This window comes from Cercospora kikuchii (genome assembly GCF_019650295.1).
Source record: "Cercospora kikuchii DNA, contig_00009, whole genome shotgun sequence".
NCBI lineage: Eukaryota > Fungi > Ascomycota > Dothideomycetes > Mycosphaerellales > Mycosphaerellaceae > Cercospora > Cercospora kikuchii.
Genome location: NW_025408590.1, coordinates 1,551,197 through 1,577,280, shown reverse-complemented (window position 1 = coordinate 1,577,280; position 26,084 = coordinate 1,551,197). Strand labels below are relative to the sequence as shown.

At 52.1% G+C, this 26,084-nt stretch overlaps 9 protein-coding genes across 9 annotated transcripts; 5 read left to right on the top strand and 4 right to left on the bottom strand.

Annotated features, from left to right (window-relative positions):
- Window positions 1-514: 514 nt before the first annotated feature.
- Window positions 515-1,996, bottom strand: CKM354_001273700 (uncharacterized protein; the record flags this gene model as incomplete). The annotated part of the gene is made up of 1 exon (XM_044808262.1): window positions 515-1,996. The coding sequence occupies one exon, from the start codon at window positions 1,994-1,996 to the stop codon at window positions 515-517; it is 1,482 nt and encodes a 493-aa protein (XP_044664197.1).
- Window positions 1,997-2,645: 649 nt separating this feature from the next.
- Window positions 2,646-4,568, top strand: CKM354_001273600 (uncharacterized protein; the record flags this gene model as incomplete). The annotated part of the gene is made up of 2 exons (XM_044808261.1): window positions 2,646-3,932; window positions 3,993-4,568. The coding sequence occupies 2 exons, from the start codon at window positions 2,646-2,648 to the stop codon at window positions 4,566-4,568; spliced, it is 1,863 nt and encodes a 620-aa protein (XP_044664196.1).
- Window positions 4,569-4,797: 229 nt separating this feature from the next.
- On the bottom strand, window positions 4,798-7,375 carry CKM354_001273500 (uncharacterized protein; the record flags this gene model as incomplete). Its single annotated transcript, XM_044808260.1, has 2 exons — window positions 4,798-6,382; window positions 6,441-7,375. The coding sequence occupies 2 exons, from the start codon at window positions 7,373-7,375 to the stop codon at window positions 4,798-4,800; spliced, it is 2,520 nt and encodes an 839-aa protein (XP_044664195.1).
- An 847-nt stretch (window positions 7,376-8,222) lies between these two features.
- Window positions 8,223-10,790, bottom strand: CKM354_001273400 (uncharacterized protein; the record flags this gene model as incomplete). The annotated part of the gene is made up of 1 exon (XM_044808259.1): window positions 8,223-10,790. One exon carries the CDS (start codon window positions 10,788-10,790, stop codon window positions 8,223-8,225), a length of 2,568 nt encoding a protein of 855 aa, XP_044664194.1.
- A 2,721-nt stretch (window positions 10,791-13,511) lies between these two features.
- CKM354_001273300 (proteasome regulatory particle base subunit RPT4) lies at window positions 13,512-14,799 on the bottom strand (the record flags this gene model as incomplete). The annotated part of the gene is made up of 3 exons (XM_044808258.1): window positions 13,512-13,537; window positions 13,602-14,153; window positions 14,205-14,799. 3 exons carry the CDS (start codon window positions 14,797-14,799, stop codon window positions 13,512-13,514), a joined length of 1,173 nt encoding a protein of 390 aa, XP_044664193.1.
- Window positions 14,800-15,741: 942 nt separating this feature from the next.
- Window positions 15,742-17,176, top strand: CKM354_001273200 (uncharacterized protein; the record flags this gene model as incomplete). Its single annotated transcript, XM_044808257.1, has 3 exons — window positions 15,742-15,922; window positions 15,985-16,324; window positions 16,381-17,176. The coding sequence occupies 3 exons, from the start codon at window positions 15,742-15,744 to the stop codon at window positions 17,174-17,176; spliced, it is 1,317 nt and encodes a 438-aa protein (XP_044664192.1).
- Window positions 17,177-18,857: 1,681 nt separating this feature from the next.
- Window positions 18,858-19,694, top strand: CKM354_001273100 (uncharacterized protein; the record flags this gene model as incomplete). Its single annotated transcript, XM_044808256.1, has 1 exon — window positions 18,858-19,694. One exon carries the CDS (start codon window positions 18,858-18,860, stop codon window positions 19,692-19,694), a length of 837 nt encoding a protein of 278 aa, XP_044664191.1.
- A 710-nt stretch (window positions 19,695-20,404) lies between these two features.
- Window positions 20,405-22,576, top strand: CKM354_001273000 (uncharacterized protein; the record flags this gene model as incomplete). The annotated part of the gene is made up of 2 exons (XM_044808255.1): window positions 20,405-21,515; window positions 21,774-22,576. 2 exons carry the CDS (start codon window positions 20,405-20,407, stop codon window positions 22,574-22,576), a joined length of 1,914 nt encoding a protein of 637 aa, XP_044664190.1.
- Window positions 22,577-24,180: 1,604 nt separating this feature from the next.
- On the top strand, window positions 24,181-25,768 carry CKM354_001272900 (uncharacterized protein; the record flags this gene model as incomplete). The annotated part of the gene is made up of 2 exons (XM_044808254.1): window positions 24,181-24,651; window positions 24,704-25,768. 2 exons carry the CDS (start codon window positions 24,181-24,183, stop codon window positions 25,766-25,768), a joined length of 1,536 nt encoding a protein of 511 aa, XP_044664189.1.
- Between the last annotated feature and the right edge of the window lie 316 nt (window positions 25,769-26,084).

Sequence of the window (26,084 nt, the reverse complement as noted above, 5' to 3'; positions counted from 1 at the left end):
CTTCGTTGGAGATTTGGAGAACGGGGCGAGTGCCGACTTTTATGGTGGGCCATCTCTTGTCCCTTTTCGCCGCGACCAAACGAGTCGTATCTTTTATGCATGTTCTGGGGATTTGCAATGTGGAGGAGCGTACCGTCGTGTGTGCTCGTCATTCTTTTAGGCTTCTTGAGACGGCCCTTTGACTGTGTGGTGATGTGTGCCAGTTTCTGGTCGAGTTGGGAATTTCGTCCGGGGCCAAAGTCAGAGAAATTTGAGTTGCACACGCGATACTTCTCCAAACACGACACAACTTCTCATATATTATGACGGAGAAAGCATGAATTTAATGGAGTGTTCATTTGGTCCATCGGGACCCCACGTCGTCGCCGGCGGTAGTCTACCCTAAGACGCCTGTAACCCTAAGAGAGGTGTGGAATGCATAAATTTTGTGCCAAAGTCACTGCACCATCAATCGACGATCCAAGAGCATCTCACTCACGCGTACCAACCATCTCTAACCAATTCTACAACCAAATTACTCCCAGACCAACTCCACTTTCTCCCCCACAATCTTCGCATTAAACCACTCCACCACCTCAAACCTCTCTTTTACCACTTTCGCCCTTTTTAGAACATTCGATTTCACAATTGCTCTCGCTGTCAAGAGTAATTCCGTCATAGCCAAATTCCTCGCAATACATTGCCGTGCTCCAATGTTAAATGGAATCCAATCTCGTTGCATTTCTTTCGTGGGGTTGAGCCAGCGGTCGGGATTGAAAGTGTGCGGATCGGGAAATACAGAAGGATTGAAATGGAGAGTCCAAGGTTGTAGACCGACTTGTGTTCCGCCGGGGATGTGATAGGATTTGGCAGTGGAAGGGGAAGTGTAGGTCCAGCCTGAGGGTGGGACGATGCGGGGGAAACGTGTTGGGTTTGCCATGGAGAGGCGGAGGGTTTCTTTTGTGACTGCGTTGAGGTAGGGCAGGGTGGAAGGGTCGTAGTTTGGGGTCGTGTGCTCGGCTTCTGTGAGTTCTTGTTGGAGTTTTTGGAGGACGGAGGGGTGGCTTGTGAGATTCCAGAGGAGCATGGCGAGGTTCGTGCCCGTTGTGTCTGTGCCGGCGAAGATTACGTCTTGCATTTGAATGTTGGTTTCTTCGGGGTTGATGCCAGAGTTTAGGAGGCGGGTTTGGTAGAAGTCTTCGCCTGGAGGGTTCTGAGTCAAGGTTTTGGTGAAGCTGTCGACTTTTTCGATGCTTTGATTTTCCTCTAGGGACGGCGGAGATAGTTTCTGGCAGATTGTAAAGATATGGCCGAAGAGGTAGTTTGGAAGATAGAAGAAGCGTCCGAATGACACGACCGAGTCAACGAACATGGAAGCGGACAGCCTCGAGGTCTTCTCATTGCAGCCATCGTAGGATTTGCCGAACAAGTACGAAGTGACGGCATCTAATGCCAGACCACGAGTGAGATTGAGAACATCGACAGGTTGCGATCTGCCCGTCTCCTTGGCTCTCGAACGTGCTTCTTCGACTTCGCTTTGGAGGCGCTTCACGAATTGGTCAATGCAACCCTCTATCGTGTCGACACTCGCCCGTATGGCTGCAGTGCTGAACATCGGCACGACTGCCTTGCTCCTCTTGGCGCGATGAGCTGGATCGCGAGCACTGAAGATGGTCTGATGGCCCTCGAAGTCGAAGTTCGCGTATGCCGGTGATTTGAGGAAGCCGCCTCTCTCGGAGTAGATTGGGACCAGCGCCTCTCCTTCTGAAAACACGACCTCGTTTGGTGCTATCCTGACCACAGGTCCGTATTTTGCGTGAAGTGCGTCGATTTGGCGACATTCGTCTCCCAGGCAGGAATGTATCCAGACCCATAGACTTGTGAGTCGACATATGAATGGTCCGGGAACGTGTGAGAGTGGATCGAAATATGTTCTGTAGACGACGTAAGATATGGCTGCGAGGAGTGCGAGAGTGGCAAGAGGTGAGGCTTGACCAAGCGCATCCGCGACTGCCATCGTAATGGACTCCGGGCTACATTTATTTCCTGTGGACTGGAAAAGCTGCTGACAATGGGCTTCGTGGTGAAGTTGGGATACTCGGCTCAACGCGTGCGGCAACCGGAGTATGCTGTTATCATCGCGCACCAGCAATGCAGCTAGAGCGATCGGACATATGACAATGGCATCATGAAGCAGGGAGCAAGCTCTTGCAAAACCTCATCTCGCTGAGCTCTCGTCCCGCGGCCATGTAGCTCCAATGAGTGCAGTGCTCTGCAATGATGAAGTAGTGCGGTATCGTTCTGGCGATAGCCATGGAGAGGCTGTGGATTTCGTCAAGCCACCAAGTGTGCATCGTGGCCCAGTTTCTGCTCTTGCTAATCTCCTCTCAGCGAAAGCATCTTCCGCACTCTCCACTACATGCAACCTCATCACGCCCGATAGCAGGGCTGAAGCGGAAGAAGCTGCCATATCCATGGACCGAGTTTGAAGAAGCAGCGACTGACGCTCAAGCACTGGCGCGTCACCGGCTCTGCCATCTGGTTTTCTCATCACCTGTCAGCTTCCGCCCAAAGCTCGGCGAAAACGCATTTCGCCGAGCTGTTGAACAACACAATGTTGCCTCAACTCTTGCCTCTCGTCCTTTTCCTCTCTCATCGCATGACCGATGGCTGACCCTCCAGTGCGCCGACCACACAAGAGGCCTCGGCCGCAATCCTCCTGCGCCATCTGCCACAGACGAAAGGTCAAATGTTCCAAGACTCTGCCGTGCCTTCAGTGCCAGAAGCACGGCTGCGCAGATGAGTGTCGCTACGATGGCGTGCAACCCGACAGGACTCCAGCCACAGCTACTCAAACCAACACAACCGAGCCGGCCGCTACCCGTCAAGATGCAGCGCCTGTTGATGCAGCGGACGCGGCCATGAAATTCCAAAGGGACGCGGCCGAGGCGAGTAGACAATATATTCAGGAAATTATCCAGGCCGACAAGCTGCAAGTCTGGACCACGTCGAAATACCCGCCGCATACTTGGAATCCAACACCTGATGACCCGCGCGGTCGTTCACATTCGACTGGTGTACTACGAGTCTTCGATCCAGTCATGATCTACATGGGAGCAGAAGCACTTTCGCATCCTGACACCGAAGCGGATGCAGTCGTCGCTCGACGTAGAAGCAGAATGGCAAGCGTCATGTCAGGTACGGCGCAATCGCTTTCCGCCGATATGCCTCCGGTCAACGTTTGCCTGGAACTGATCATGCGGTACTACGACACCTGGCACACTGTTGTCGCGCTGATCGATCGTTGTGCCTTTGACAAATCCTTCGAGGACTCGCTTACGGATCCACAAAATGCTTCGGCTTCCTTTGAGATAACGTGCGCCCTCGTCATGGTGTTAGCCAACGCGACATTTGCGTCCAATGAAGCACGTATTCCGGCCGAACGAGTGGAGCGGTGGCTTGACATCTCATCTGGCCTGTTGGCATTGATGTCGTGGTTTGGAGAAACCACTATCGAATCAGTCCGAGCGTCAGCACTTCTCAGCCTTGCCGAACAAGTTGTGAGTACACATGTAACCGCCGCGTACATCAGATCCGGCAATACTGTCCGAAGTGCAATGAGTTTGGGCTTGCACCTGCGCACGCAAGATCAGAACTCTGCGTCTGCAGCCATCTCAGCCGAGGAATGTCTGTGGAACACGATCATCGAAATAGACCAGTACGCATGCCTTGCTGCTGGTATGGAGCCTACTGTTCCAGAGAGCACAATTATGGAGTCAATCTCATATTCACACGGGAAAAACCTTGGCTCCATCGATATCCCCGAGGAGCTTTGCCTGCGCCGTTTACTGACCAAATCGCTATACGTCCGACACAAGATACTAGCTGCCCTGAATGGTCAGCGGTCCGTCATGGTGGAACAGACCGTCGAGCTCAGCACTGCATTGACGAAGGTCAGACAGTATACCACGTTCCATCTGACAATAAATGACTGACTGATCTTTTGTCTTCAGGCATTCGCGCCTGTGAGCACAAATCAAGACGTGCCACCCAATTTCAGAACCTTTCAATACGACTACGTCTTCTTCACGTACCGACGATACATGTCAGCTCTACATCGCGTCTTCGCAGCCGTAGACGGCGAGCCAGCATTTTACATATGCCGCAGCATGGCCGCACGCCTCGCAAGACGGCATCTGCGCGAAATTTGCAAAGTCTGGAGAGCTGAATCCGACCTGAGTCCGTTCACCGCTCTCCTCGGCGCCCCAGGGATCATGTTCCGCAACGAGACCGAACGCGCCGTTGTCACGATTTCTCACGAGCTCTATCGCAAGGAAGACCAAGTACAACGTGTTCTGATGTCAGTTGAAGGCGGTCGTGCAGGGTTGACGGAGACTATACGCGAATTCATAACACTCGGGAAGGATAAGGTGAAAGAAAAGGGATTCCCAAAGCGGTGCTTCATGATTCCTGCCATGGTCGACGCACATAATCAGATTTCGGCCGAGTGCGATGTGACTTCTAGCGAGTACTGTCGCGCGATGGCGACAGTGGGATCTGAAGTGAAGAGACTTCTGGAAGGCAGCTGAAAGAGCCAGAGCTTGTGAGACCCAGGAACCATGGGATTGCACGAACGGCGCGCACTGCTGGTACCTAGATCGAAATATCGTCTAAAAGCTTACCTCGCTTCTGTAGAGGTTTTCGACATTATTCATCTATTGCTGCCATGGCCAAGACGGAACCATCCTTCATGACGCGATCCCAATCATATCATATCGGCATAAACCCATAGCGCGCATCTAGGCAGCTCCGCTGTCTCTAAAGCCTGAAAGCGTCCACAAGAGGCGTATCCAGCACACTTTTCCCAACAAAAACCTCAAATTCCCCACTCGGCACAACCCAAGTCTGATTCACCGCATTCCAATACGAAATATCCTTCCTCCTCAAACTGAATTCGACCTGTGCTTCCTCTCCAGGTAGAAATTCCACTTTCTGAAAACCGCGCAGAACTCTCGTATTGAGATTATTCCCCAAACTATCCTTCGGGACCGGAATCTGAACATACAATTGCGCGACTTCAGCAGCGGTGACTGAGCCAGTGTTCTTCACCGTCGCACTAATGGTTCCGACGTTCTCGAAAAGAGAGTTCAAACCACCAACTCCCATGTCATCGCGATCGGAATTTTGATCTGTGGTGCCGTTGACGTAGACCGGAGCAGTGCTGGTCGAATCAGCAGTCGAGGTGGTATTCATGTTGATGCTCAAACCGGAGTATTCGAAAGAGGAATACGTCAGGCCAAACCCGAATTCAAATCGCGGTGTCACTGAGCGTGCTAGAAAGCTGCGATAGTCGATGTTCACGCCCTCTTCAAAATCACATTGTGGGTCTCGAGATTTGTCGATGCAAGGGCCGGCTAATTCTCCATAATCGGATACCTTTTTCGCGACGGTGTATGGTAGACGACCAGAAGGGCTGGCATTTCCGTACAGTAGCGAAACGACTGCGCGACCAGCATCTTGCCCGGGCAGATGTGCGAAGATGACGGCCGTTACGTTGTCGTTCTCAATCCACTCATCGACTAATCTCGGACCTGCGTTGTGGATTGTCACGATGGTGTTGTTGCATTGCGATGCCACGCTGCGAACCAGATCGTCGCTCTCTTCGTCAGCGAGACCAGGACGATCCCATGCTTCGCTAGCGTACTCGTTGATGAAGACGAGGCATGCGTCAGATTCGGGCATCACTCTAGGATCGTATGATGTGAAGTCATAAAGGATGGACGTGTCATCATCATACGCTCTGGCTTGTAGAGCATCGTACGGGCTGCTGATGTATGCAGGTACATTGCTGCCACTGCCGCCGCCGACAATCAAGGTGCCCATGAACTTCGATGGAGCATCTGACATGGGCTGGTTTCGCATAATCTGCTGTTCCTGCGGCTGCGACAGATCAATGGCTTCCCGATTTTGTGTCCAGTCGCCGGTGCCAGGATTGAAATGAGACTGAGCGATCGCGTCGTAGCCAAAGACAGACAATGTTCGCGGCTTGATCAAGGGCAGACTGTTGTTCACGTTCTTGACCAAGACATGGCCTTCAATCGCTTGTCGTAGGAGAGAACTCTTTGCAGCTGGGTCCTTTGCGTCAACATATTTGTGTGGCTTGAGGATATCGTCTGGCATTCCAACACCGAGAGGAGGGAAATCAGGATCGTCTTGGCCGAACTGGAACCATGTTGCCAGAATCCGCGTCGCCATATCTGCCAGCCGAGCCTCGTCGAATCCATCACGCGCATCTGCGAGCTTGTTATCGTCCCAGTAATCGCTAGTCGGCATTGCCATGTCTAGACCAGCGTTGGCAGAGTCTAGGGATGAGTGCTGTGCAGCCCAATCGGAGACAACAATTCTTTGAAGCAGTCAGTTTTCGCCGCCAATTGAGAATGCCTTGTAGCAAATTCACTTACCCTTGGAAATTGAGCTCTCCCTTCAACAGGCCATTCATGATCTTTGAGTTCTCGCAACCGTAGCTCTGATTGATCCGGTTGTACGAACACATCACGCTCCCAACTCCAGCTTTGACAGCATCCTGAAACGGCCAGAGATACAGCTCGTGCATCGTACGATCGTCAATATTCGAGCTGCTGCTCGGTATTGTCCCATCATCGTCGTCAATCGGATTCCTGTTCGTCTCCTGCTCATTCCCAACCAAATGCTTAACACAAGCAATAACACTCTTCTGCATGCCTCTTATCGTTTCAGCACCAAGCACGCCATCAAGAAAAGGATCACTCGCAAAACCCTCCCAATTTCGTCCCGAAGTCATCACTCGTCCAATAGGTCCCACCACTGGCCCCAAAGCCACATTAACACCCTTCTTCTTGAACTCAGCACCCAGAAATACCGCTCTCTCATACGCCAACGTTGAATTCCACGAAGCTCCGACCGAAATTCCAGAAGCATAAGCATTGACTCCATCCGTATCTCTCACTCCCTGCCCTGCATCGTGAAGACACAACCCCGGAAATTCCACGCTTTTCGCAGAGCCAGAAACTCCCACACAACCCGTCCCAGCGTTTCCAAATCCGATCGTTACATTATTCATATCCTTCGCACTCATCTTCCCAACCATCACTCTCGCTTTCTCGTATGCGGCATCCCAGTCTCCAGCTCCGTAGCCTTTAGGTGAAGGGTAGACGACTTCGCTCGTCCATTTCGCGTGAGATGGTGTGTTGTGAAGTGCGAGAAGTGCCAGGAGTGGTAAAAGTAGAAGAGACATGATGATCGCTCCGGAAATCCACTTGTGTTTTCGTGCCCAGATGACTGCACGTTTCCGCCGGGTTTGGCCTAGAAGGGGAGTGACTGTGGTGACTGCGCTTTCTTTTTCGTCCAATGCGTCCATGTGGAAGAGTTCTTCAGAATTTCAAGTTGGTGGCATGGATGTCAAGATCTTGGTCTGTGGGCGAGAGGTCGCTAGAAGTCGCGGACAGCACAACGGCAATTGCTTAGGCAGTAAGCTCACTATGCGAGAGATGCCGCAGCTGCCTCGGTCGCTGAGACAGATACGAGAGTTGAAAGGACACTCGACTCGACTTCCCAGACAGAGCTTTGTGTTTTGATTTCCGACAGTGAGGACGTTCTTTGCATTTCTTGTTGTTCTTGCCAATACGACGTTTGTGATCGCTGTTGATGTTGGAAAGAGGACCACCGCGGCTCGCTGTTCACAAGGCAAGAGGTCGGATCGCAAAGAGCAGCAGCAGTGCTTGCTTGACATGGTCACGATAGTGAAGTAATTTTGTCCTGCAATTCACATGCAGCAACGGCCGGGGCAACGTGAACAAGGTTGCGCTTAACCTTAGTTGCCATGGCGCGATCTGTGTCAGGTCCAGTGCTTGGCATGAGCCTTGTTTGTCGACCACCAGGTGATGAACACAAGGATCGATTGGAAAGCAGATCACACTTTGGTTGTATCTCCTTCTGCTTCTCGGAAGCACAAAAAGGTTCCATTTCCTCCCAACGTTGGACTGTGAAAGCCGCCTTCATGGCCAGATCTTCCACCGCGTATGCGTTACAGCACCCGTCGGACGGGAAGGACATGCACATGCACATGAAAGCGGCTTGCATTGCCGGCAGCTGCAACTTGTGTTACAGTGACTCCGTTCAAGACCGGATCAATTTCGAATACTATCTTACAGTCATACAACTTTTCAAAAAGCACGTCCTGTCTGCCGTATGGTCTCTCCCTCGCACTATATCACTTTCGGCTTCGAATGAATCGGAACATTCTCGAAATTGTGATCCCAATGCAACCGACCATCCTCATCAATCTCTGCAGCCTCATTCGTCGTCTCAATGCCTTCTTTCTCGTTATGCTCGATCTCTTGCTTGGATATACCATATTTGTCACTTGGGATCCAGACCTTCGGCGTTTTGGACGTAAAGGCAGGGGCTGTGTATGCCTTGTCGGTATCCTCATCACTCAATGCGTATGACTCCCCTTCTGTTCCATCATCCTCTTGAAGCCAGGAACGCATTTGCTCTCGAGATGAGGCAACGATCGAATCGAAAAAGTCACTCAACCATCGTGGCAGAGGAGAAGGCATTTTGTTGAGACCCAGACGGCGGCCATGCGATGCAGCATGTAGTGCAGCCTCGTCATTCGGATCAATGCCGTCTTCTTCTGCTAAAAGAGGAACTTCCATCTCTTGCCACTTGTCCACTCCAAGGTATAGTTCAAGAGGGCGAAGTGTTCTGTCGAGAGCAAGATTTGCGACAGCAGTGATCACAAGCAGCACGATCATCAGCGCAGTCTGGACACTTGCTTTTCTGGCACCAAAGAGACCAATCAAGCACAATTCTGCAAGGTACAGACCTGTTGGCATCTGCTGCAGAGCTCGTTTGTATGCTTCGCCCTTCGTGTCAATCTTGGTCTGCCTTACGTAGAGCAGATTGTACTTGTAGCTGAAGTAGAACAGTGCGACGCCGATTGCTGCAAACCCGATGATAAGAGGTTGAATGCAGGCATAAGCCGTTGCAATGATCAAGAAGTTGGTGAACTTGGGGAGCCATGCTGCCCAAGGTGTTCCGCGCATCTGAGCATATGTCTGGAACTTCTCTCGTGGCGTCTTATTCCAGATGTACTCATAGAATAGGTACTCGAAGAGCTCAGAGTAGTCCAACAGATTGCTCGCGGCACTTGTTGTGCCTTGCAAGATGAAGTATGTCAGGTAAAAGTTGGAGGCTTTTGGCAGACTTGAAGCCAGCAGGTCGGGCGCCGATCGTGGATCCTTGGCTATCTTGGTCGCGACTGCTGCAGCGCCCGAGGAGAATGTAGTCACCAAGAACACCTGCACTACCTGGAACACCATAAACCAAGCTTGAGTCTTCAACTCTGCCTGTGGTATAGTGGGCTCGCCAGATAGTTTGGCGATGTGTCTGAACAGCTTCGGAACGTAGGACACAAACCAACTGACCACAGCAGGAGGCACAAAACCGACCAGCATCCCCAAGATCCAGTCTGGCAAGTCCTTGAGAAAGCTCAAGAATTTGACCTTATCAGCAAGTTCTCTGACGTTGCTCAGCGTTCCTACCAGACCGACTGGAATGGCGAAGAAGATCGTAAAGGCAATGACGAAAACAAGTCCCAGCGATGCTTTGCTCAGTCGGTTTGCAACTGGCAGCTGCACATTCTGCCATAGGACCTCTTTCGGCTGCACAGCCAAGTATCGATCTTGAATCGGCAATTGCTTGTGAAATCGGACTCGCTGGAATGCTCGATGTGCTGCCTCTTGACTGGTGAATGATACGAAGACAGCGCCTTCACCAGGAATGTTTCTACTTGGCGCAGCACGAACGGCCTTGATGCGTTCTTCGATGTGCAGCAGCTTTTCCCTCGCAGTTTCGATACGATCCAATTTTTGACCTACTATCAGCGGTTTCCTCGTCGTCGGGCGATGCTTCGTCTGAGCGTGACCATTCCCATTCTCGATAGATCCGTCCGACTGTGACGCAGCGCTGGGATTGCTCTTTTGGACTTTTGTGTTCTTGACAATGAAGTCGTACTGCGCGCTTTCTAGGTCCTCCACAGCAGCACTTCGTTCCTCAATCAATTTTGGCAGGTCTCCAGTATCTTTGACAGGCCAAGAGTGTTTAGCCTCGTCGCCAAAATACTTGTTCAAATTCTCCTGCAAAAGTGCGTCCTGCGGCACATTCAAGAAAAGCACCGTCTTCGCTGACAGCCTTGAGGAGTAGGGCTCGTTCAGGTAGGCCGCCTGCCTGATTCCGATGAGCCTCAGCCTTTCGAACGCGATGGCCAAGAAAATGCCGATGAAGAGCACCCACGCCACTACCGTATGTGCCCAAAGGTGGGAGTTCTTTGCGATGTTACTGAAGCTTATCCGATCCAACTGGCTCGCATTCCCTCCTCCAGTGGCGTTGATCGGGAACAGAATCGGCCAGGTCAAACACGATCCTGCAACACAAACCACGATGATGAACTTCAGGAATCGCAGAAACAAGTACGCATCAAGCGAATTGTGCTTTAAGACGAATTTGTCCGTGAGTTGGCGAAAGTCGTGAAGCCATGACTTGCCATCCGCATGAGAAGCTGGCGTGCGGTCTTTCTCCGGAATGGTTCCCAGGTACGTTCGTGGCGCGAAAGTCTTCCTGAAGTAGTTTCGGATGAATGTGAAGATAATCAAGTAGATGACAGAGATGATAAAAGTCGGGATGAAAGCTCCTACAATCGCGTCAAAGGACGTCGAGCCCTCTCTTCGGTTCTTGCCGTAGCCATCGTCTTTGAGGATGGTGAAGTCCATGGGTAGAAGCGGTGGCGGCTAGGCCCCAGGCGCCGCTCCTTTCTCTCAATCCTGGCTGTTCTGGGGTCTAACGTGTTTGATAAGCATGTGAATCAGATAGGCATGTGCATCAACTTCCATCTCGTATCCACCACCATTACTAAACGCGTCCATTATTCCACCATTTTACGCGATGGCACCTCCAAACGAAGAGTGTATTCAGAATGCTGTTCGTGATTACCTGTCAGGTCGATTTCCAAGCGTGCGACGCGCTGCAGCCGCCTACGGAGTCAAATATTCTACCGTCAACCGCAGACTCCATGGTACGGCTCCAAAGACTGGTACACCGCCAACGAACAGAGCCTTGACTCCGGTAGAAGAGGAGGTAGTTTATCAGAAGATTCTGGACCTAGATTCACGTGGTTACTCGCCAACACAGGCTGTAATCAGAAGCTGGGCGTCCTCAATAACCAAGGCACGGAATGGACAAGAGGTTGGCCAAAGATGGGCTCATAACTTTGTCAATCGTTATCCAGGCTTGGAAACAAGGCTATCACGGAGGTTATCAAGCCAAAGGGCAAAGAATGAGGATCCAGGGGTTATCTCAGAGTGGTTTACACTGGTTCAAAACATGATAGCCTTCCATGGAATTACAGAGCACGACATATACAACTTTGATGAGAGTGGATTCAGGCTTGGACACTGTCAGAATACCATAGTTGTTACTGCTACAGAGCGTAGGCAACGACCTAAGGCCTTGGTTTCTGATTCAACGCAGTGGCACACAGTCATTGCCTGTATTAATGCAGAAGGCTGGTCAGTGCCTCCATATGTTATCTTCTCTGGCAAGGAAATGAACAGAGCCTGGTTCAAACACCTACCACCAAACTGGAAGCTTGGAGTTAGTCCTAAAGGCTGGACTTCCTATAACCATGGAATAGCATGGATTCAGCACTTTGATGACTATACCAAGCACAGAACTGTTGGTCAGAAGAGGCTCTTGATTCTGGATGGCCATGACAGCCATATGACACCAGAGTTTGAGTCATTCTGTGAGGAACAAGGCATTATTACCCTCTGTATGCCTGCACACTCCTCTCACTTGCTACAGCCTTTGGATGTTGGCTGTTTTGGTCCATTAAAGAAGGCATATTCAGCCAGAATCCAAAGGCTTGGCATGGTTGGATACTACAGCCTGATCAAAGAAGACTTCCTACCACAACTCAGGCCTGCCTATGAAGCTGCATTTACTCCAAACACGATCAGAGGTGCCTTTAGAGGCTCAGGCTTGTTACCACTCGATCCACAGGCTGTGCTGTCCAAGCTGACACTGCGTTACAAAACACCAACTCCACCACCACTATGTTCATCAGATACACAGAATACCCCTCAGAATCCAAGGCAGATTGAGAGGCATACAGGCAAAATCAAGGCTAGGATTGCTAGGCATCAAAACAGCTCACCAACCTCAATTATTGAGGCAGTGGACAGGTTGTCAAGAGGGTTAAAAAGGTCACAGGCTGCTATGACATTACTCCAGGGTGAACATGACAATATGAAGACTATTATCAAGGAATTACAGTCTCATAGAGCCCCAAGGAAGAAGATTAAGCTAACACTTGGCCTTGACACTGATGAATTGGCTGCCAGAGACATGGCTCAGTCACAGGCTCAAATAGCAATGGAGTTGGTTAGTCAGATTGAGAGACAGCCAAGAGCCAAACCAACCTGCAGCAAGTGTGGTGTCCAAGGACACAACTCAAGAGGTTGTCTATTAGATAGAGTAACTTCTGAGCATTCAATTGATCCATCTTTGAGGTAGTTCTGACACCTATAGCATAAGATATCAAGAATCAAAGTTATCTACCTCGTAAAGTTGATGCACATGCCTATCTGATTCACATGCTTATCAAACACGTTAGACGATGTTGGTGTTGGATTTCAAAACACGGCCAAAGCCCATCTGAAGCTCTGTCGCACTCTACAGAGCCTTTGTAATTTCTGAACGAACTTGTCGATGTGAAAGAGCAGGAACAAGTTGTTCGATCCTATCACCTTCCAGCCACAAGATCCGGAAGTCCAAGAATGCACGAAGAGTGATGTCAGGGCAGGCGATCAGCCTTGGCGAAATCCCTCACCTGTGCTGCTCGTGTTTTCTGCACAAGTGATCGATACAATTAGTTGAGATCGAGAAGGTCATGTGGAAGGCATTGTTTTCACAATCACACGTTGGGAGCACTCAGGGCAGTGGGAGCTGCCACCGGAAACTGATCGGAAAGCTGAATGTTTCTCGACAATTGACACAGGTCTGAGTAGTCGCGCTAATTCACGATACGCAAAAGGGCGTTTACCCATTGGAGGGCGTGCTGTTGCCTGTATGACGAAGTTTGATCTAGTGTCATCTTTCGACCAAAGACTAATGTAGCTTTGGTTCTCCTGCAGTCAGCCGCCTCAGAGTCTGACGTACGAACTTCGATACAGCGCTATTACATGCGAGCGACTCCTGTACCCCCGGCACGCGTCAGGCTGATCGCACGACTCCGCTGCGGTCCTGATGCACCCCCTCACCCAGGAAAACGCCAAGCGGCTGTAGAAAGCTGTTTGAATGTTGGTAGCATTCGAAATACTCCTCGATATAGTACAGTGGTCTCGCGAAGCGTTCTATCATTGCTCGGCCTTGTCCTCGTAACGCCATGCTCAATGACAGATTATGCAGAGTCATCACTATGTTCTTCATTGCCTTTACAATTTCTGATACTCCAGCTTGCCTGTCATGAACGTTAGCACTAGTCAAAGAGGCCGCAAAATCGCGGTGAAACGCATGTCTCTTACCTTCTAGCTTCTTGCTCTCGGCGACCTTTCGTACTGCTTTGTTGAAATCGTCCTGGCTCACGGATTCCCTGTAGTCTTTAATTGCAAAAAGCCCAGCTTCTGTCACCACATTCCTCAGATCTGCTCCGTTGAGCCCGTCGCTCATCTTCACCACTGACTCGAAGTCGATCTCTCCCTCCTTTTGCACGCTTGAAGCATGAATCTTGAGCACCTCCAATCGTCCAGCCTCGTTCGGCAGCGGGATCTCGATCTTTCTGTCCAGCCGACCAGCACGCAGAAGCGCTGGATCGAGAGTATCTGGTCTGTTGGTCGCCATGATAATCTTTGTCTTTCCAAGATAGTCGAATCCATCAAGCTGGTTGAGCAACTCCATCAATGTACGCTGAATCTCACGATCGGCACTGGTTCCCTCGCTGAAACGCCGCCCACCGATTGCGTCGATCTCGTCCATGAAGATGATGCAGGGCTCGTGTTCTTTGGCATAACCGAACATCTCGCGAATGAGGCGGGCGGATTCTCCGATGTACTTATCGACGATGGCGGATGAAACGACTAGGCGTCACGTTAGCAGTTATTGGCAATGCACGATTCCGGAGCGCGTACCTTTGAGAAAATTTGTCTCGAGCGAGCTGGCCACAGCACGCGCGAGAAGTGTCTTGCCAGTCCCGGGAGGACCATACAGCAGTACGCCCTTCGGCGGCTTGATACCAACCCGCAAGAAGAGCTCTGGATTCTTCAGTGGCAGCTCGATGACTTCTCGCAGCTCTCTGATCTGGTCGTTCAGCCCACCGATACCCGCAAATGATACCTGTCCCGGATCCTCGAGCGACATATTGTACACCAACGGATCGACCTCCCGGGGAAGCATGCGCATGATTGTGAGAGTGGTCATGTCCAGCGCAACACGTGTACCCTGCTTCAGCTTCACTTTGTCGACTTTTGATCTGCAGCCGACGACATATCGAGGCCCTGATGATGCTTTGACGATGAAGCGCTCCTCATCAAGCTGTTTCAGCACCTCGCCGATGATCTGACCAACACTCTGCAGTGCCTTGATGTTTTCCTCCGACACATCGAAATCTCGTTGTAGGCCCTTGATCTCTAATCGTAGCGCCTTGAGCTTCGCCTCCCACTCCCTCGATTCGAGAAGTCTGTTCTTGTATTCCTCCAGTGCGTGATCTCTCTCCGGGTCCGACATGGTGCTGATGTGGCGGGTGTGTTGGTATCGGTCGTAGTGACTGCTACTTTACAGTAGCGCGCAAGCTGATCAGCAGTCGACGGGAGAGTGGTGAAAGGTTGATAGATGCGATGCGATGTGAGTGATGGAGCTCGTGCATGCGAGCTCAGTAGCAAGTGCCCGTGAGGCTCCAAACACGCGCGGCGCACCTTCCATCATCGTCGGCGCGGCAGCATCCGCGCCGAATGAGAGCCTCATGCATCACAAGATATTTGTTGCATCCCAACATCCGCTTCCTGCTTCCTCACCTCCGTCTGGGCGTATCTGCATGACGAGAGATCATCAGTCACCGCCTCACTCTTGGGAGAAGGCGCCAGGCGAGGAATCCTGGCTTGGGCGGATGGATCTGATCTCGCATGCCATGCAATGCGTACCGTGACCGGCTCTCCAGCGCGTGTACAGCACGGCATATACGCATCTCGTGTTCAGCTAGACTGCATTCAGAGAATGGCCATTCCTATTGCGATGTCAGGCAAGAAAGCAGGCAGAAACAGCAGAGCACGTGTGGACTGCAGAATGGATCGCTTGAGTTCGGGCCTGCAGTCGGGTATATTCCGTGCACCGCCGATGGCTCATCCTTGTCACACGTCGTGGTGGGCTTGGTGGGGTGTCCGTTGAGCAGCGAGCATCTCGAAACATTTTGTGTTGTCACTTCTTCGCATCACCTTTCTTCTTCTCACGCACTTTCTCTCCCCAACTCACTGATCAAAACAACCCTTCTACACAGTGACAGTACGTATGCACCCTCAGTCCTCTCTGCTTCGTGCCAAACACGCTGTCAATGAAGCCATTCGGCAGTGAGGGGCAGACGTCGTTCAGGCCCTCAAGCTGCTTTTGCTTCGCTACCGAACGCATCACAACGCAAACTTGACTGACTTGCAAGTCCAGGAATCAGCCGCCAACATGGGTATCTCCAAGATCCACGCACGCTCCGTCTACGACTCTCGCGGTAACCCAACCGTCGAGGTTGACATCGTCACTGAAACTGGTCTCCACCGCGCCATTGTTCCTTCTGGTGCTTCCACTGGATCACACGAGGCCTGCGAGCTCCGTGATGAGGACAAGAGCAAGTGGAACGGCAAGGGTAAGATTATGCGACCTGTCGAGACAAGTAAGATGGCGATTCTGACAAGGATACACACTCAGGTGTCACCAAGGCTGTCGCCAATGTGAACGAGAAGATCGCTCCAGCTCTGATCAAGGAGAACCTTGACGTCAAGGACCAATCCGCCGTCGACGCTTTCCTCAACAAGCTCGATGGTACACCGAACAAGACCACTCTCGGTGCGAATGCGATCCTCGGTGTTTCCATGGCCGTAGCCAAGGCTGCTGCCGCTGAGAAGCGTGTCCCACTCTACGCCCACATTAGCGATCTCGCTGGCACCAAGAAGCCATACGTCTTGCCAGTTCCTTTCATGAACGTGCTCAACGGTGGCTCGCACGCCGGTGGCCGTCTCGCTTTCCAAGAGTTCATGGTTGTCCCATCGTAAGTCGATCGGTCAATGGGGTGACTGAGTTACATGAGCTGACCTGGTTACGCAGTGAGGCACCTACCTTCACCGAGGCCATGCGCCAGGGCGCTGAGGTCTACCAGAAGCTCAAGACCCTCGCCAAGAAGAAGTACGGCCAGTCTGCCGGCAATGTCGGTGACGAGGGAGGTGTCGCACCAGATATTCAGACCGCTGAGGAGGCTCTCGACCTGATCACCGAGGCGATCGAGGCTGCTGGCTACACTGGCCAGATTAAGATTGCCATGGATGTTGCTTCATCAGAATTCTACAAGACCGAGGAGAAGAAGTACGATTTGGACTTCAAGAACCCAGACAGCGACAAGAGCAAGTGGGTCACATACGAGCAACTCGCAGATCAATACCGCGCTCTCGCCAAGAAGTACCCAATCGTGTCCATCGAGGATCCATTCGCCGAGGATGACTGGGAGGCCTGGAGCTACTTCTACAAGAACACCGATTTCCAGCTCGTCGGTGATGATTTGACTGTGACCAACCCAACTTTCATCAAGAAGGCTATCGAGACCAAGGCTTGTAACGCTCTTCTTCTCAAGGTCAACCAGATTGGTACCATCACTGAGGCCATTCAGGCCGCCAAGGATGCGTATGGCGCGACGTGGGGCGTCATGGTCTCGCACAGATCTGGTGAGACCGAGGATGTGACTATTGCAGACATCGCTGTCGGTCTTCGCGCTGGACAGATCAAGACCGGTGCTCCAGCACGTTCCGAGCGTCTCGCCAAGCTCAACCAGATCCTGCGCATCGAGGAGGAGCTGGGCAGCAATGCTGTCTATGCAGGCAACAACTTCCGCACCGCTGTCAACATCTAAGCGGTTTGATATTAGCGAAAAGACTTGGCCCTCAGTAAACGCATGAGTCGAAAGCAAAGGGCAAAAAGCCACTGAAATGAAAGTCATGATATACCCAGATTCAAAATTTGTTCCTTCCCAGTGGGCCAAAGTTTCAAGTGTATTTCCTACCGTCCGGCGTCCTCTGTACGGTGAGACTTCTGTACGCGGAGCGGGCGTGTCACTTTCGTGACAAAGCGAGCCTTGGCATTCGTTTTGCCCACCCCTCGTCCTCTTTCCGCGCTTCTTGTTCTTTCTCCTTCAAGACCATCACCCCATCTACAGTACTCTTCTGATACATGACTAGCATCTCGATGTCTTGGATATTCACCCCTCGAGCGTAGCCGGCGATCGAGAATTGAGCGCGTGCCCCGAGTTCTCCCGAAAGAGCTTTCTCTTACTTCATCGCCTACCTTTGCGATATCGCTGCGGCATGCCTAGGCATCGAGCTCTTGCGAACAACCAAGACCGTCAAGAGCCGAGCTGATGAGATCATGGCGAGCTGTCCGGCGTTTTGTCTACGTGTGCTGGCTGGCGTTCGCGGTCTCGGGTTCGACGTCAGGTAGACGGGTAAGCGAGCTCTGATCGGTTCGCTCGATGGCGAGCCATCAGCCATGAGTCTGGACTTCGGTATACTTTCGACTTCTTGCATCCAGCTTTCTGCGCGTTGCTTTCGGTAGGCCACGGTGTCTTCGCTCCTGAGGATGTTTCTCACTCCAGCATCATCATTGATAGCGGGGGGGACTGTCGTTGGGTTTTAGGTGTGCGCCGCACAAACGCAAACAAGATGGAGATCCAAACGAGAGCGAACGGGCGCAGTGCGTTGCGCGTGTCGCTCGTTACATGCCACGCCTGCTAAGATATGCGGAAAGTCCGTGACGAGGCCGGCCCATTGGACTCAGTCCACTGATCCGGGAAGCGGCCGCAAAACACCAATGAGAACGCTCGCGCATGCTCTTCTTGGTCTCGAACACGTGCGATCAAGGCCATTATTCCGTGTCAAAGAAAGATGAGGGCTTCGTGTGCTCACGCGGGAATTGAAACAAGTCACTTGCGTGTGAGGAGACTCGTTGAACAATAGGAGAACCTGCGAGGTGCATACGGAGCAGTGCCTGACCATGAAATCGTGGCATCGGTCAAGGATCCCGACTGCTCGCTTCCCAAGCATGTTAATCGTCTCAAAGTCACCAGTACGATCAAGACAGCAAGGCGCCAAGACTGAGATCGCAGAGGGACGCAATCAAGACTTTGATGCGAACCAGTCCGGCTACAATAGAGCGGGAGAGCAGACTCCAGTGGCATGCTATCTCGCTTGCCGTGTGGTGGTGAGTCGTTGCCACATTGGGCTGTTTTTCGTCGAGCTGCGGAATGGCACAAGCAATTTCCCCAGGAATGTGAACCGTATCAACACCGCGCGCCGCGAACGGTTGCCGTAGTATAAGGCTGCATACCTCTTGGTCGACCAGGTCGCTTTCGTCTGTCAGCTACTAATTACTGCTTCCGGTAGATCATCACTCGTTCTGATCTTCCAAGCATTCATACTGCTGGTTCCCACATTCGCTCGCTCTAACTCGACAGTCGTTCGCTCAGCAGATTCTACCGGTCGCAACATACGCGTCAAGGATCCACCGAAACTACTCATCGTCAACCTGCACACTTCGAGATGAAGGTGCGATCACAAGCTGCCGCCGCAGCGCTGGCTGTCGCCGGCGTGTCCGCGCAGGCAGGATATCCAGCGGAATCGCCACTCTCATATACCACAGTCACCTACAATGACTGCCCGACAGCATCGATCGAGACGATGATCACTGTCACCGAAGGTGTCACTGCTACCTACTGCCCAAAGTGCCACCACGATGAGTCTTCGGGCATCCCCACACCGACGAAGCACACTACTGTCTACACTACGGTCTACCAATCTGTTTGCGAGACTGGACTTGCTCCAGTGACACACACCATCACTGAAACGTGCGAAGGCCCAGAGCCTACATGGACCCACGGTCCAGACTACGTGCCTCCAGGATTTACAACTACCGTGAAGGAATGCGGCGGCTGCAAGGGCGCAATGCCAACAAAGCCTGTTCTGGTGACAATCACCGAGCCATGCGATTGCGAGGCTACCAGCGGCACCGCTGTAGGGCCCACGCCAACCGGTCCTCCAGGCCAATACCCTCCACCAGGAGGCGACAACGGAGGCGACAACGGCAGCACTCCTCCTAAGCCAAGCGGCGGAGACGACTCTGGCAACCCACCACCAGGCGGCAATGTCCCAACTCGTCCAGGCGTCACTGCACCAACTGCTGCACCATACCCAACGCCTAGCACGACTGTGAAATGCCCTGGACCAGAGTGCGTCGCCACCGGCAGCAGCGGTCTGCCACCTCCAGCTGGCGAAACGGGCGTCACACCACCACCATACCAGGGTGCTGCTTCATCCTACGGCCAGTTTGGCTTCGCCGCGCTGTCTATTGTTATTGGTACTTTGGCTTTCGCACTATGAGTTGGGTGAATTTGGGAACTGCGTAATGGGTATGTCAACCCAATTATCCGCTTCATGCTACTTCAAACACTAACATCTCTCCAGGCCGATGACGCTCCACTTTTTAATGCATCTTGAAATGGGCGGACATGTGACCTTGGTTGGAGAGACACTGGATGTCACGTCGTTAATCTTTGTTGTCGAGCGTGGCTGGCACTCGAAAAATTCAAATTGTTGCGCGTGACGATTGAGCAGCCACAGATGGTCCACAGTCAAGCCCAAACTTTAGCATTGTTTGGTAGTATAGCAAAGCAGAGACAAGAAATGGTATTTTTGTTAACAGTTCAACAAGATTACAACAAGATAGCAATTCTGAAAGTGTCGTCTTACTCCGTCTCGACTGCTTCGACTGTCGCTGTCTCGTCTCGCTGCAGTGCAGTGTACGTCAGACAATGCAATGTCTTTCCTTTCACACTGCTACCCTCCCGAATGAGACAAGAGAGCCTTCTTTGACTTCATTGAGAGCTCTCTATTCCAAGAATAAAATCCCATTGTCCGCAAAGATGTTCTTTCACAGCACCAGCAGCATTACCATCATCAATCGACACCCATTTCCTTTGTCCGAACGAGTACTCTTCTGTTTCCGGTGCCATTTCACTTCCACTTCGCTTCACGCCACTTCCTTTCCAGAACTCCCTCCATAACACATATTCAACAACACAACTGTAAGTATGCACTACGAAACACTCACACGCTGTGACTTGACCGGAAAGCTGATTCTGAACGATCAGCCTGCCTCGCGCCTGGAGCGTGTAGCAGCAGCAGTACCAGCAACAGAATCGCCCTATTCTCTTGACGAGAGGGACGATATGGATTGGTATTTTTCGGGATATGAGTATGAGCGTGAGCAACCACAGCAGCAGCAGCAAGTTCAACAGCAACAACCGCAACGACAGTATGTCCAGCAGCAACAGCAGCAGTATCAATATCGTCCTGCAAGCCACGCTCGCACGATATCGAGCAACGAGCCCCCTCGGATTCCTTATATCTATCGAGACTCCTCGGGCTTTTACCAAACAGGCGGAATAGACAGCAGATCGCAAACACCCCTCGAGGCTCCTCGTCCTGTCAGTCCACCACTACCACCGCCGCCAGCATATTCCGAAAGTCCTGGTCTCTGGCCTCCATATCGTGGACCTTCCAACAACACTCCTAATCAAACAAGGCCCAGAACTCCTCTAGATCGTCCCGATAGCAGCGGGTCTCACCGAGGTCTCTTACGAGACTTCTTCGGCCGTAGCTCCTCAGAACGCTCACGCATAACCGAAGCCAGCAGCCCGAAAGATCGAAACGACGACTGGCTAACATCCGTAAAATCCAAATACGAACGCCAATTCCTCCTCCGAAGAAGTAAAGAAGAGGAAGATCGCCCTCCAACTCCTCCTCCCAAAGACCTCCGCCCTACACCCGCCGAACGCGCGGCAAAACTCCGCAGAGACAGAGAATGGGCTTTGCAGAAAGAAACCTCACGTGTAGACTTCGCTTCCAGCCACCGCAATCCTCCCCCTTCTCCACCACCACCCAAACCTCAAACAAAAGCCAAGGCGCACACCAAAGGTGAGGATTTCGCTCATTTCTTGTCTCACGCGATGATTGATCCTTTCAAATCTTCGAAATCTCACAACAACAGCAAAAGAAGGGATTCTGTGGATTCCGATTTGAGTTTCGTAGATGCCGATGCGAGTCAAGGCAGACAGCGATGTTTTGGATGTCCTTATGCTGCTCCTGTGGAGAGTCTTAGACAAGGGTTGTGTGAGGTTTGCTATCAGCGGAGATTGGAAGGTAAGTTGCTTCATTATGATATCGTGGATTCTGATGCTGGGGCGGCGCGGTTCTTCTGAGAAAAGGGTTATAGGTAATATCGTTTTGGGTGTTGACCGGGCTGCTGACATGGTGAGCTGGACTTGCCTTGCGGTTGGTGAGGAAAGAAAAGGCTGTATTGATGATTAGAGTCCCTAGCAAGTTTTCTTTCCTTTTTTCATTTGTGTCTGTTTCATCTTTACCATTCAGAAGTGCGTTCGAGAGCTGACTGTAGTCAAGGAATCGGAGATGTGCAGGACGACGACGATGATCATCGCGAAGAAGCAGGAGAAGATGACAATGTTAGCCATAGCTCAAGCAGGAGTAGCTCACCTTCAAGGCCTCGCAAAGTGAATGATGAACGGTACATGAAGATTTCTGGCAGCCATACAATGCGCCGTGTCCGCCGGACATGGTATCACGACCCGGGCAATCCTTTTGCGTTCGTAGATGAGGAAAACGACGGCGATGGGTTGTTATCGACTACGCCATACGGCAGTTCTCCAGCCAAGACAGAATCCAGTGGCTTCAACCTTGAACTAAGAGGGCACTTCAACCGCTCCGCAGCAGCGACGGATTCGAGTGGGTTCAATTTCGAGCTTGAGAATATTGCAAAGCAGAGTTCCACTCCGCAGTCACATTTTGGGGAAGAGGACGTCATCCAGGAAGACTTCGTTCGAAGGCAAAGCAGTCCGGACGTTGGTATGGAGCGATTCGGTGACAGTCTTGCCCTGCCTCTGCACGCACCCAAGGCACAGAGGACCGGGACGCCTGCTTTGGTCAGATCTCACTCCCTGAAAGAGGCGGCTTCTTTTGCGTCAAATCCGCCTCCGCCTGAAGAAGGCGAATATATCCCGCCCCGGACGTTTTGGAAGAAAAGTGCTCCTCCCAAAGATGTCCAAGGGGCGACTGTTCGCGCGGGAGATGCCACAGTCACCAATCACTATGGGTGGTATGATGGCATACTGGAAGAGTATCATACAGATCCAGAGGATGAGGTACTAGATAATCACATAGTCAATAATAGAAGACATGTCGCGTAGCTCATGACTTTCTGTGAAGTTTCCTGGTCTCAAAATCTGCCGAGAGTGCTGATGCGGTGTTGGTGCTACATTCAGGCAAGGTCGAGTGTTCAGGTCAAGGTGTCTGTTGACGACGAGGAAGAGGCAGTGCAGATGTCGTGTAACGATAGGACCGCCAAGCTCGCGATTCGACTGCCTCATGGGGAAGCTTGCTGGTAGAATAGATGAAATATCGTCAGGTGCGGTCTGGGTCTCTTCCTTCGCTTCGAACGACATCGCTTTTGTCCATAGACGCTTGTTTCGGCTGAAGAATCGGCCAGAGATGGGTGCGCCAGAAACACGATAGGTGTAGCAACATGCTTCTGTGCTCAAACCCAGATTGATGGCATGCGGTGCAGCACACACGACCGGCCATGCGGCCACCTTTGTGCTTCATAGGATGCATATATCGTCCAAAAGGACGCGAGCGGCATGAGGTCCGCTCTGTGTATAGCATGCCACGCTATTGTGCTCCTGGAACTCCAGAATAGAAATGGTGCAGCTGAGAGGATTCCTGGCATGTAAGTCAGCATTTAGCCTGCTTGCCACGCATCGGGAGCGTCTTCCACATGCAGCACATGGCACAAGTGCCAGACGCGCGCTGTCGCCACCGCTGCTGGTCGTCCTTTCTGCCAGGTTTCGGTGGTGAAGTCGACGCGGCGGAAGGGCAGAGGTCAAACTCTCGCGAGGTTGGAGCTAAGCGCCCAGCTGCGTTCCTGCTTCGTGAGTGGCCGTCACTGCACTTTAGCGCCAAACTCTAATGCCGTCGGATCCCTGTTCTCGAGGGGTCCTCAGCTTGCGCAGCTGCACGTCGACAGCCTCCATCACCAATCGTCCATTTTCGTGTGATCTTCGCGGCGCTTACACAGAGACTCGAGCAGCCCGAGCCACGATGGCGTCCTGGCCCGGAAGCCTGATGACTTTGCCGTTTCGCGGCAGTCTCATCGTCGAAGATATTCCCTTCACAGACTCAACTCTCACGCTTCCAGTCCGATTCACGAAAGAAAGATCCTCCATATCGTTAGCGAAGCATTGCAAGAACCTCGCCTGGACCTGAACAATATAGAGCGCAGAGCCAAGCTCCCACCTCCACCACTGCCCGCATCGTTACCAAGCGGCTATTTTCAGTGGGAGTGCTATGCTTTCCACACCCGCATGACAGCTCGACCTATCAGCTCGCCGGCACGCTTCAGAAGACGCCCGGCTAGGCCAGACCACGCGATTGAAAGAGTAGAGGTGAGTTCCCGAAAGCGCTGTTCCACGTCAACCTCCATCATCTTTGCACCTGGAAAGCACCCCAGCGACTACCGCAGGCGCCCGGCATTCTTGCAGGTGTATGTGCAGTTGCGCATGCGTCCGTGCGAACCGCCAGCCCATTCATCTATCGACGCCTACCCAAGCTCGCGAGCCTGTACTTCTTCTCTTCGCAGCTGGTCTCCAAACATCACTACAGTCCTTCCTAATTCAACCTTTTGCGTTGCTTGCAACCAAAGAGCTGGCCTCTTGTTTCTTTCCGTCGTCGTAGAGGATCATCAGCATCAGCACATCTCACATCACGTTATCACTTGTATCTGTAATCTGACAGCATGTCAGACGGACAGAAGAAGGAGGTACAATTCGCCGTCCGCGAACGGTCAGCCTCTGGAGATTCGCAAGCAACGACACGCACGACACTCTCCATCAAGACACCCTCTTTGAAGTCACCCCGAACAGCTCGCTTCGCTGAGGCGACCGCTGTCAACTCGCCCATCGAGCCTTCCAAGACTGGTCGCAACCCGTTCAAGGACCCACCTACGAAGTACGAGATGGCCCAACCTCAAGTGGCCGATGTTGGCTTTGGCTATGTCAACAAGCACGAATCCGTGGAAATGCCCAACACCGACTACGAGCCGCCCATGACTGCTCGAACGATACCTATGAGTCCTCTCAAGAGTGCCATGAAGACTCCTGGTGCTCCACCACGAGATTACGGAAATATTCTCAGTCCGACATTCAAAGAGGAGCAGGTACTCGAGAAGCAGGAAGCATACACGGAGAAGGAGCAAGCGAAGGACATCGTAAGTATCGCACTGAACGCGACCACATACTTGGTCACTAACAATCCTACAGAAAGTCAAGACTCGAGTACGGATAGCCAAGTTCTTCCTACGAGGCGTCAACTTCTCGTGCTCACTGATCGTCCTGGCAATGCTGGCCACCACATTCACGATATTCAATGCGACGAAAGCGATACCTCCAAGAAACAATCTCCCGCCATGGGCACCTGAACAGAAGACTTGGCCACAAATTCTACTGCTCACCATTGCCTGCATATCACTGGTAGCCTGCCTCTTCATATTCTACGCTTACTGGAAAGGAGGACATCGCAAGGCAGAAAAGGCCGGAGTTTACTACACTGCCTTCACTGTCATCTTCTTCGTCTTCAGCATCGTCATGTGGGCCGTCGGTGCAGCAGTCCTGCAAACCCAGAGAAACAACAGTAACAACAAGGACATGTGGGGCTGGTCATGCGTGAACAATGAACGCAAGTCGCTCTTCCAAGACGAGGTCTCCTACGAGCTTGTTTGCAAGCTGCAAAATTGGTCGCTTATCTGTGCCATCATCGAGATCGTTGTCGAACTCCTGGCCATTATGGTCTACAGCTTCGTCTTTTACCGCTTCTACTCCAAGCGCCGCCTACGAAAGTCCATGGCCGTTCGCGACCGTGCCCGAAGCGATCTCTACCTGGCTCAACTCCGCTCCCAATCAGCACCCAACACTCCAGCACCGTTCTCGCCCCGCGATGGCGGCTGGCGAGCACCAAACCAAGACAACTACAAGCACGCCACAACAGTCGAAGAGGGCGAAGTGCAATACGTCGATGCGAACCAGATAGCGCAACCCGCTCCATTCAGACTCCAAGCACCACCGATCCGCGTCACAGGCGCGACGCCAAAGATGCAACAAATGGGATTCACACCCGTGGCGACAGAAGTCCGACCACGCGACCGCACTCCTTCACCACCTGTCGACCAAAGATCACCGCTCATGGCCGAGGCGCCTCGAGAGTATCAGCAAGAACACTTCGGCGCTGCACCAGGCGAGCAAGTGTACGATGCTGTGCCCATTCCTGGTGCGTACGAAGCACCTCTCTCACCGGGCATGGAACGCGCGCACATGCAGTTCCCGCGGTAGACAGTGAATCGAGCGTGATTTGGAAGTGTCAAGATTGAAATTGTGAGCGTTCGGGTTATATGTTATGTATGGGATGTCGAAACGAATCTCACACTCTTTGTCGCCAGATTCCAGGCTGGATGTTGCGCTGGCTGATGTCTTTTTCTATTCTTAATGATACCTCTACAGTTGATGGATCTCATACATGTGAAAGAGTTTTGTGGAAATGAAAGCAAAAGGTTGAAATAATTGTGCGCCTCACTCTCACTTTCTGTATACTTCAACTCGCCGTTGTGAACGTCATCGATTGTAGTCCCTTCACTGACAGGTACAACAT